An 11,991-nucleotide genomic window follows, 5' to 3' on the forward strand; every position below is an offset into this window, starting at 1 on the left:
CTCCGGAGTGCTGGGATTAAAGGCGTGCGCCACCACCGCGCGGCATGGAGAGATTCTTTCTGTACTGGTTTAGGCTGGGCGGTGATAGTGCACTCCTTTAATTGCAGCACTAGAGAGACAGTGGCAGGTGGATCTCTGAGTTCAAGACCCAGCATGGTCTACAGAGCAGGTCCGGGCTACAAAGAGAAACCCTGGCTTAGGCAGTTTTCTAGATCAGACTCCAAAGCATCAAGAGCAACACATGACAAATGAATTGTGATCACGGAAAAGGGTGTGGTGAGTGAATGGAGACGCTGCCCGCAGGATGGGAGAGAGCGTGTGCTAGCTCGTCATCCTGGATTCATAGCTAGAGCACTTAAACGAAAACTAGGTAATCTAGATTGAAAATTGGGCAAGTGGTCCAAATAGCTGCTTCACAGATAACCAATAAATATATAAAGTAATACTCAATGCCATCAGGCCATAAGGAAATATAATTCAAAATGACAGATTCCATCTTACCATAATCTGAATAGCTGTCATCAATAATATGATCCCGTGGACAGGAGGACAAGACGCTCTTCCACACTGTTGTGAGATGCAAATTAGTCAGCTCAGAGCTGCTATGTGGCCAGCTGTCCTTGAGCATACATCTGAGGACATGGAAGTCAGCCTCTGGGAGGGCCTGCATAGCCGTGGCCATCGTAGCTGTAGTCCCGGAAGCCAAGAGCTAGAGTAGCAGTGAGTGGATTCGGGGATACTGCGTATTTGAAAGATGACTGCAGAGGAGCTGCACGGCCTGAATTCAAACATAGGAGCCCACATGAGAACACACTCCCAAAGGCTGGCCTCTGACTTCCGCTCGTACTGCATGCATGCACACATGCTAAACAAAATGTAATAGAATAGTGCAAAGTTCTCATGTATATATGCACACACAGTACTAGGTGTCCTTAAAGGACGAAGGAATGGAACTGAAGAACATGTGTGCTGAGTGGAATAGGCCATTGCAGAGAAAGACAAATATAGCACACATTCAAGGACATTTATTGAAAGTTAAAAAATAAAAGTTGGGTGACCTGAAAGTAGAGTATGATGAGCAGCTAGTAGTTAAGGTCCTGGAGGTGGGGGACAATGACAGAAGGGACAGATGGGCTGACCAGTGCCTGCTTGTACATGTGTAGAAATAGCACTAAGTGCCATTAATATAATTAATATGCACTGGCAGAAACAAAATGAGCAGTTCCTTGTGAGGACATAAATTAAAAGCAAGAAAACACCCAAGTGGGCAGCGCTCGCAATCAAGGGGGAAGGTTAGGCTCAATGATGACACTGCCACACTCGCCACATGTTGTGGGAGCTCCCGCAATAGCCGCACCTATAGTCCGGGAAACTAGAGGCAGCCCGGCACACGGATGCGGTCAGCTTTTGACTTCCCTTGTGTGGGGCTCAGTGAGGAGACTCAGACCTCCTGGCTCGTCATCAGGCTCCTGTACCCCAGACCCCCTGACCCAAAGCAGTGTGTCCTAAGCAGCTAAGGTCTACTGACGCTCAGGGTGGATGCAGACTCACAGCTGTGTGGAATCCCTCAATGTTTCTGATTTTCTCTGGTCACAGATGGGCCTCCTGGCATCTCTGCAGCATTCTTTGGTCCTGGGCCAGCAACATGAGGACCAACCAGCATGGCCTTGGGCGTTATTCTGGTGTCCTGCTCCTTTGACCCCCAGACTGCTTGCTTTCCAGTGCAGTTCCACATCGCTGGTGCCCTCAGCCCCTGGTGGCTTGTGGAGAGGATCTGTCACTAACCTATCTCTGCTTTCCTGTAGGTGCAGTCGATTTCAGTCAGAAATCAAGCGTTTGAAGATCTCATCCCCGGTGCGAGTCTGCCAGAACTGTTACTATAGCTTACAGCACGAGAGAGGGGCAGAAGACGGACCTCGAAACTGCCGAGACTGAGGGAGCTCTCTGGGTCCCGTCTCAGCGCCCAGTGTACTGAAGCAGCCTCCACTTGCACAGCTTCTCACACTGAGGATCTCTGGATCGCGGTTCCGAGGTCGGTGACTGGCAGGCACTAGCAGTGAGCAGCACAAGAACTCGAGGTGGTTCCAGGCGCGTTTCAGAACCCAAGTCTCCCGTAGCGTGCGCCCCAACTGTCTTTCCTGCATCTCATTTTTATAGAGCTATTCATCCTTATTTGGAAAAATCAAGAAAAACTTTAAAAAAAAAGGCTTATAGAAAACAGTAGTAAATCTGACTTCTTTGCAAGCAGCTGTGTATATTGTAAATAGGTATAAAGGCCTTTTTTTTCTAAATAAGGACCTAATTGCCTGTAACATGAGACTTCAAACTAAGCCACTAACTCAATGAACTATTTAAGGTTTGTCTAACATCTCTCAATTATAAATAAGGGTTTTTTTTAATCCTCAAAGACATTATCTGTAATATTTTTTTTCCTGTTCAAACCAAGCCTGTGTGCCTGATACCATTTCTTTCAAGTTGCCCACAGTATCTCCACTTAAAATAGGCTAGTAACCAAAATCGTGTAGCCCTGCTTTCGGAGCTAATGTGGGAGAAAAGTGGTCTGGTCATGCGGCGACCTGCAAGTACCTGACCACGGTGTTCTTACATGACAGGCCCCTTCACCTGACCTGTGGGCTGTGTGGTCCCAGTGCACCTCGGCATCGATGGCCCCAAGGGGACCAGGTGACCAATGTCAGGCAGGACACAGCGCTGCCTCAGTTAATGGAAATAGATTTGCATGTCACCCCAAATTAGCTTCTCTGCACAGAACATAACAAGTGTGTGTCTCTGGAGACACTATGTGCTACTACAACTTATTTTCAAAAGAGGGTTTAAAAAAGTGTACAGAATTAACATTTAAACCTTGTAAAACTGGATCATGTCAGAACTGTTTAAGATGAACCTTTCCCATTTAATGCCATCTACCTGAGACAGTGAGATTTATACTGTATCGATGTCTATTTTTTTGGTTTTGCTATGAATATAATTACAGTATTTTAATATTTAGTTATTTAATTTCTTCTACTAGTTGGATGCAGAACACACAAATCCAGGAGGATTAAAGCTGGTGGGAGCTGAGAGATAAGTTTATAGAAAAATGGCTTTAGTGGTGGGATTTTTTAAAAATGTGTGTTATGTACATAAATATAAATATATATATATATGAAATCAAATAAAACAATTAATCTAGATTTTAACATTTTCAGATACTTAGTGCTAATAATATGAACAATTCTAAAAGCCCTGTGATTTGAACAACAGAGGATCACTAACGGCCCAAGAGAAAGGACAGGCCTTGGCGCCCTCACAGAGGGAGGTACCATTCAAAGGACAGTGGCTTTGGCTTCCCGAACTCTCCATCCTTAGCCCTGGTGACAGGCACACTCATGCACTAAAATGCACATATATACACATGTGTCAGAAACAGGCATTGGTACAACAGTGAGCTTGTACCCCGTGGGCTGAAAGCAGCTTCAGAACAGAGAGTAGTTTTCCTGATCCGCAGGTCTCCAGGAGAAACCGTGAAGGCTGCTTTAGTGCCTTATGCTCCCTAAATGTAAACCTTCCTTTATAGGTTTCAGCCTACAGTCTATGATACATATCAAAATTGACTCAAATACTTCCATTTCTAAACGCTCAAATACACACGGGAAAAGGATTGTTGGCATTAACTCTTTTCACTGGAAGAAAAGTGGCTTTTGCTTTGCTCTCCTTCCTGTGTCTTAAGCAGCCCCGCTATCTCCCCATCAGGTCTTTAGAAGGGGCTGGTGTTCCTCCTCAGCTGCAGAAACCGCTTCTGCGTGGTGGTGGGCTGGCCCTGTCTGCGCCTGAATGCTTTATAGCAGTGTTACTCACCTTTGCCGAGAAGCGCCCCTCTTTTGGCCCATGACCTGTGTTTACCTGTAGCCGATAGCAGAGGTGTTCTCGAGACTTGAATATAGGAATGTGTGTGTAGCCGCTTGAAGCTTGTTCCTCTGTCTAACCCAAAGTTCTGTGGGATGAACACTCTTAAAACTTTGAAACACAACTTCCATAACTAGTAGGTGGAAACCAAACCCCTGACGGTAGCATCTCCTCTGGCGGCTGGCGCTGTGGGCGACTGTTTGTCCATCAGGTTTGGTGTTTGTTTTCTTTTCACTTCTGCAGAAATCACGAAGCCGCTCACACGGGCAGTGCACTCACTCGCGTCCGTCGGCTCCTTCCTTCTTCATTTTGCCCTCTGTGGTCCGTGCCAATCTGCTTAGCAACATTGCGTGCGTCCACCTTCCTGTGGTCTGTATTCCTTTTCTGAGTACCTCACAGGGCTCCAGCCTGATGTTCATTTATGCCTCCGCCCACCCATCCATCCACCCGTCCCTCCATCCCTACTCATCCATGTGCTCTGACACATCCGTGTGCAGTGTGCAAGTGTAACGTCAAGCTTTCGAAGACGAGAAGTAGCTGCCCGTAGCAGCCAGCCCTCTGGAGAATAGCAAAACACTCTAGATAAGTTATTTTGCACTTTCTTATGTACAAAGGTGGTAGAAACTTATTTTTGCTTTGTATCATTTAAATACATTTTGTTTTGGTAAACGAACTGTGTATAAAATATTTATGCTGTTAAAAACCTGTTTTTAGAGAGTATTTTTAATTTCAGCAAGTTTGGGTACTTGTTGCATGACCCTTAACACAGCTGACTTTTTGTGTCAGTGCGATGTATATTTTTGTCCTGTTATTAACTTGTGAGCCCTAGTAACGGCCAACTGTTCGCACAGCGACGGAAGTAAACTGAAGATGCTGGCTGAGACTGGATTGATTGTGGACTTTTGTACTGTATCGCAGAACCCTGTATCTGTTCCTCTGGTGGTGATGGAAAAGGCCTGAAGAACTTCCTATCTAGTGTGCAATCTGTGATTCCGAGTGTTTATTGTATCTCTGTCTGATGCAAAAAGGTAGACAATTACAATCCATGATGAAATGCAATAGTCCAGGTACTCAAGTATTTTTTTCATTTCAAATAAATACCGACTATTTACCACAAAAAAATTTAAGTTGTTTGAAATTAAGTTCTTCAGAGAAGAAAAACAAAACTGATGACAATTCTCCCCTCTATTTAGTGTAACGTTTTTCTGGCTGAACATACTTCTTTCCTCTCTGCTTAAATCGCAGAGACAAGCTGTGTGGGTCACAGTCCAAGTTCCAGTTTGATCCATCCCTATGAACCAGGCTGCCTATCTATATCCTGGACTTTCCCACCATACTGGACTACCAGGCTGGCGACCGTGGGGCTGGCAAGAAAGGGAGGCCAGTGGCTTCTGGGGGCCATGCTCTCAAATTTAAATTGGCCTATCAAGGACCTTTTTGCATAATTTTGGTTCTTTATTTTTCTAAGCATTGTTTTCATTATTATATAAAGCACCTCTGCATGTGTGCACATGTGTGTGTGTGCGTTCATGCATGCATGTGTGCGTATGTGTGTGTGTCTCGTCCCACCCATCTTCTGAAGTCCTGCAGTCACTGTGAGCAGCTGTTCCTTCCAGTTCAACCTCCCAGACTTAGGATTCACCAGCCCCAGCTGTTACTAAGGTCATCGTCGTGGCCATCAGTTGTTTGGTTTAGAGGTAGCAGTATTCCCAGGGGAAAAAAAACAGACAAGACTTTTTAAGTCTATTTAGACTGTCTCAATTATTTTTTGTCTTCGAAGTCCTCTGCCCTCACACAAAGAGCATGGAAGAATAACACAGTTTGCTGCCGACTTTTGGTCTAGACTTATCTTGAACATTTTCTGAGAACCCCCAAATAGCTTTTCCTCATTTGGTTAATAATGTACATCAATATTTAAAGTCTTATAAACGCCAAGATGTAAAAATATATTTAGTAACTTTTTTTTCTTAAAACAGGGCCTTGCTATGTAGCCCTGGCTGATGTGGAACTCACAGAAATCCAACTGCTCGCCTCTAAAGTGCTAGAAATAAGGTCTGTGCCACCGCCCCGAGCATAGTAACGCCTTTTTAAGTTACAGTGTGAAGCCATGTTAACAAATACATATGTTTATAAATTACTTTTTTAGGAAAACAAAAGCACAAGTACAGTGATGGAGCAGTCCTGGCTCTGGAGAAGCATAGCCAAGGTCCCTGGGGTTTGTCGGGCTCTAGTCTAGCCAATCAGAGCTTGAGGTTTGATGAGAGATCCAGCCTCAGAACAATAAGCTGCAGAGCAACCGAGGAAACCCACTCAACAGGCACACACAACCCCACACAAACAATGGAGTTGTGTGTGTGTGTGTGTGTGTGTACACGGAGGTCAGAGGACAACATTTTGAAGTCAGTTCTCTCCTCCCACCAGGTGGGTCCCAGGGATGGAGCTCAGGTTGTTTGGCTTGGTGATGTGCCGAGGTATTTCACTGACCCAGAATTGTTTATGGTTGTGAAAGTTCTTTCATGTCTAGCTGAATAGGGACCAGTAGGTTCTCAGGTCTGCTTTAGAATTCTTATTTTACTGTTCTTCAGTGAAAACCTAGCTAACAAATATTCTAATCTTCCCAAGTAAGTGCTTCTTAATAGTTTGAAGCTTCGTTTGTCTGTGGAGGTTTTGTTTAGGGTGTGTGTGTGTGTTGTGTTGTGTGTACATATGAGTGTGCACATGTAGAGGCCAGAGAGCAACATCAGGGTCTTCTACTATGGGCTCCATTCTATCTTTGTTGTTTTTTTTCCTTAAAACCATTATCTTAGGTTTATTGCATGTGTGCATATATGTCCTGACAACCTTGGATGTCTGCTCTGTTCAGGCTTCCAGGCTTGGCGTCATCCACCTTTAGCTACTGATCCATCTTACCAGCCCTGCACTTTATCTTTTGAGACAGGCTCTCGCTAAAGCTGGACAACAAGCTCTGCTGTATCTCCCTCTACTGCATGCCTGACCCTGACATGGGTGCTTCTGAAGATCCCAATTCAGGTTCTTGTGACTGCGTGGCACTTTACCACTGAGCCATCCCCCAGCCTCTGCTTTGTTTTACATAGGGTCTCGCTGTGTAGTACCATCTGACCTCAGACTCCCAGCAATCCTCCTGTCTCAGCCTCCCAAGTGTGTGCTGTGATCGCAGGTGTGTGCCACCATGCTGACTGTTATCAAGAATCTATATCTGTAACAATGAACCTGTCATAAAATCTGTCTTGTGTCTTTTCCCTCTCCATAACCATAAAGCCTCATGATGTGCTACAAAAATGCTAGTGGCCAGTGTCATAGGGAGCTGTGTGCTGCTGCAGAATCTGAAGAGCTTCAAGGTGCTCACATAGTCCATTATGTGAGGTCTAGGTAGGTAGGTGGATAGACAGACATACAGATAGATAGATGGATGATAGATCATATATAGAACCAAAATAGTACCAGCACCATTGGAAATTCTAAGTTCTTTGGAAGTAGACACTTTCCTTCAAACCTAAACTTTTGTCATTAGCAATAATAATGTCTATGGTCGTCTTTGAATTGGCATGCTCATTTTTGACCATCACAAATGTGTCTGCCACAGAGCCGGCGTCTGCTGCTTGTTCTGTGAGTACAAAGTGTTGTCCAAGAAAGGAGGCTAGTCACACTACGCTAGTCACACTATGGCTCAACCCCAGGCGCATCTTCCAAGCAGCTGCAGTGTGTCACTGACTCCTGAAAAGTCAAAACTGAACAAAATTCCCCATTTTTACTGTTCACCAAGGCCATTCTTGTTTGTTTTGGTTTTCTGAGACAGGGTTCCTCTGCTTCCCTGGCTGTACTAGAACTCTGTATAGACCAGCCTGGCCTCGAACTCAGAGATCCTGCTGTCTCTGCCTCCTGAGTTTTGGAATTAAGGCATGTGCCACCATTGCCTATTTCTAAGGCCATTTCTTAAGCAAAGCTGGTACCTGTTTTTGTTGCCTGCGCTTGGTAGTGAAGACATGCTCACTGATTACACCATAATCCCAGTTTTCTCCAGCACTCCTGTATTGCAGGGCAAGTATCAGCGTGGTGATAAGAACAGACCTGGTTTTAGTATTCTATGAGAGCAGGCTTCATGTTAACCCACAGACAGGTTTCAGGACTGGAGGGATAAAGACCTGAGAACCATAACCCAAGGAAAAGATGCAGGAAGTTCTGCCCACACTGAAGGCATGCTTCCCACACAGCGATGGTGTATCTGCAGTCTTGTTTGCTTGCTAATCAGATTCCAGCACATTCTTTGAGCTTCCCCCAACACCTGCCAAATTGGACTGGGCATTGGCAGCTACAACCAGTTATTGAAACTTCCCTCTGAGACTTGAATCTCTATGAATGACACACTTCGGAAGTGTCGGGGACTAACAAGGACTTTTAAAACCTCCCACTGTTATCCTAGACAAGACTACACTTTTGATCATCACAGCTGTCAGCACTACCATTTTAACACTGCAGACAGCTCTCGCAAGTATGCTATGCCGATCAGGCCCAGAGCTGTTTCTCCTCATTCACTTGAGCGAATGACAACCTTTTCTGTATCTGAGTTTCTTCTGTGAAAATTTACTAAGATGCCTGTTCCTCAAGTGCTGTACGGTTTGGGTGTTTGGAAGTTAGAGAGCCAAAGTAGTACGTATGACCTCAACACATACCCACTGACTTGGAAATTGTCTTAGGGTGTCGATTGCTGTGAAGAGACACCATGACCATAGCAACTCATAAAGGAAACATTTGAGTGGGCAGCTTACATTTCAGAGGTTCAGTCCATTATCATGGTGGGACATGACAGCACGCAGGCAGATGTGCTGGAGGAATAACTGAGACCTACATCTTGCTAGCATCTGGAAGTGAACTGAGATACTGGGTGGTATCTTGATCATTTATGAGACCTGAAAGCCCGCCTCCACAGTGACACACTTCCTTAACAACAGCACACCTCCTCCAACAAGGCCACACCTCCTAATAGTGCCACCCTCTTCAAGGGTAATTTTCTTTCAAACCACCAGAAATTAACAAGAAATGATGTGCTGAACTATGAAACCCAAAAGCAAATCAGTAGGGAATTGATCATCCATGTGGTCTGGGTACAGTGGAAAGAGCTCCTGGGACTGATCACGTGGTCCGGGCACAGTGGAAAGAGCTCCCGGCAGTCAAAGCCCACAGTCACCCTTGCTTCAGAGGAATCTGAGTTCCCAAAGTGAGGTGCATGAGAAACAAGCGTCCTCCCTCTTCCATCCAGCCTCTGCTCACAGCGCTCACCCTTCCCAGTGTCCTTTTCATGACCTCAGAGAACGTATGCTTAGAATGATTGCCATGCCATCTGCGCAGAATCACACCCGGCCATGCCATCTGTGCAGAATCACACCCGGTCATGCCATCTGTGTAGAATCACACCCGGCCATATCAGGAAGATAAACCATTAGAACTTCAACCCTGATCTTCTCTCATGCTTCCTGCTCGAAGTGAAACTGCAAGCTTTTCCCAGGGAAGAGGACAGAGTTGTTCCAATAAAAACAACTCGTTTGTGGCCTTGCCTTGAAAACTACAACCAACTTCAGACGATGGGACTTGAAAATGCTGCTTCTAGCTAAGAGCACAGCGCAGGGATGAAGCGTGGACTTAGGCACAATCTCCAAGTTCCACCCCAGTATGAAAATGTAATGTCCACCACACATTCACAACCATAGCAGGAAACCACTCCTCTGTAAACTGATTGCTGAAAGGACTCCTGGAGCAAAGGTAACCCAAGCAGGCTGTGACTGCACACCTACAGATCAGTTCATAATGTCTGGCTTTGCTGCCCGAGTCTTCCACATTATTGAACATGCGTCTAGTTCAAATTCAAATCCACACATTGAAAATGCTACTTTTTCTTCTAGTAGCAACCCCCATGTTCATGCTGATACACATTCAGCTGGGCCATCAGAAAGTTAGACAAAAACCCTCTTCTAAAACGTTCCTACGAGAGCCTGACCTTTCCGTAGCAACTCAATAAACTTATGGTGACTTTCCCTTGCCCTACCTTCAAAGTTCAGTGGAATAGCCTCTGCCAGGGTGGGGATTTTAGGCTCTGCAATGTGCATTTTTATAATATCCTGTTGTGCCAATTTTGACCCTCTGTTGAATCGGTACTGTTTTCAACAGTCGTGATACTAAGCCTCCTCGTGTGTTTCCTGGCCGTCTTCCCTCTCAGACGGCACACTTTCTTACCTACTCATCTTTATTCACAGTGGTTTTCATCTTCCCGTCCACTCGCTTTCCACTTGCGAGACAGGCTGTTGGGGAGCAGTGTGAGTCTCCGAACTGGGTGCTATGGGTGGCATTTGCTTGTCTCCCAGTAGCTCCTCCACACAACAGTACCAACGCCATATTGAGCCACTGCGCTGATTAAAACCCTGAGTGGCTTCTCTCCTTTGTTCCGACCATGCCTTCTGCCTACCCCTTCAGAGGGATGGTTCCAGCACTCCTGAGGGCAGCGGGGGTCCTGTGGTCCGAGCACAACCTTCCCACAACCATGCTCTGTAGCGGCTCACTGTCCGTCTCCCCATGGCCAGCTGTGGAAAGGAAGGTCTACCATTCGATCCTACCCGCCACTGTGCAGAAATCCTCCAAGCATCGTCAGGCAGGGCAGCAGCTGGAGCATCTTTGCTCTCAGCTCGGATGCAGTTTTCATAGAACAACTTCTGCAACATGTGGGGTTGGGTTTGAGCCTTCGTGTATCTAGATCCCAGGCCTGAAACCCTGTCTTTGAATCCTTCACAGACAACTGATTCTAAACCTTCCATGGCCCTTAGTCCTGGAGGGGTCCATGGAGCCGCATGCCCACTCTCTCAGCGAGAAGCATCCTTGCCCAAAGTCAGAAGGAAGAGAAAGCCTCCCATCTTGACTGAGCCTGCTCAAATGGGAGGCAGCCCTCCCTGACCTGCCCTCAGCCCTGGGTGCCCCAACTCATTCTGCCTGCTTACAGACCCCATAGCGCAGGTACCATAATAAGCGATATGAATAACTGAGATATCCTTCCTATAAGCAAGCCTGGTGGCTCACACCTATAATCCTAGCATCCAGGAAGCTGAAGCTGGACTCTGGCGAGTTTGAGGCAAGCCTGGACTAGAGACTAACAGGACAACCAGGGCTATAGACTCTGAGCGAGTCTTGAGTATACAAAACAGTATCTGTCTGTGTTTATACAGATAGACGTGTTTGTGACTGGTCATCCATGTTGCAGCATGTACCAGTGCATTGCTCACCGCCAAGCAGAGGTTCACTGTGTAATTTATACACATGTATTTATCCATCGACCAGCAACGTGCCCACATTTCTACATTTGCTCCCATGTTTAACTATTGTGAAGACGTATTTACAACTTTTAGTATACATTTCCAACTTTCTTGGGTCCTGGTGCATACATTAGCCATGTGTCCCCTCTCCCCACCCCCTCAGCAGGTATCCAAGGGCTTTTTTTCCCAGGAACCAGCAACACCCCATCCACGCCCTCCATGTTGTTACTAAGTTCCTATTCCAACACATTCTGACCTGGGGACAGGCCACTTGCCAGAATAAAGAAGGTATCTGTTGAAAAAGTAGGTGGCAGTGGCAGGCTGTCCCAGCAGCTGCAGAAGGTACCCAAGCCTCTGGACCTCCCTGGGCTTTCCCTGTTGCCCTCCTCTTCACCCCCATCACCCCTGACTCCAGCAGAAGTTAGGGGTCCTTCCTGAGTAGACTGCAAACACGGCAGATGCATCTCCCCAGCTGACCTGAAGGGCTCTGAGGGCAGAGTGTGGGCTTAGCTGGGGGTGCCAAAGTGGCATTCCTGCCAAATAGTACTTCATGTGCACCTCTACTGAAGAGATGGTGCCCACCCTTCAGAAATCAGGAATTTGGGAATGATCTTAGTTAGGGTCACTACTGCTGTGATGAAACCAGTCCACTAAAGGAAGTCAGGGCAGGAACTCACACAGGGCAAGAATCTGGAGGCAGGAGCTGATGCCGAGGCCATGGAGGGGTGCTGCTTACTGGCTTGCTCCCCATGGCTTGCTCAGTCTGCTTTCT

At 46.4% G+C, this 11,991-nt stretch overlaps 1 protein-coding gene across 6 annotated transcripts in view; it reads left to right on the forward strand.

Annotated features, from left to right (window-relative positions):
• Wdfy3 (WD repeat and FYVE domain containing 3) overlaps nucleotides 1-7,095 on the forward strand; it is a 242,464-nt gene extending 235,369 nt beyond the window's left edge. For all 6 annotated transcript variants that reach the window (XM_057772666.1, XM_057772670.1, XM_057772669.1 and 3 more), the window contains one exon: nucleotides 1,806-7,095. In XM_057772666.1, coding sequence (XP_057628649.1) covers nucleotides 1,806-1,935 — 130 coding nt within the window. In that variant the 3' untranslated portion in view covers nucleotides 1,936-7,095. The remainder of the gene's footprint in view (nucleotides 1-1,805) is intronic.
• Nucleotides 7,096-11,991: the final 4,896 nt, after the last annotated feature.

This window comes from Chionomys nivalis, chromosome 6 (assembly GCF_950005125.1).
Source record: "Chionomys nivalis chromosome 6, mChiNiv1.1, whole genome shotgun sequence".
Lineage (NCBI taxonomy): Eukaryota > Metazoa > Chordata > Mammalia > Rodentia > Cricetidae > Chionomys > Chionomys nivalis.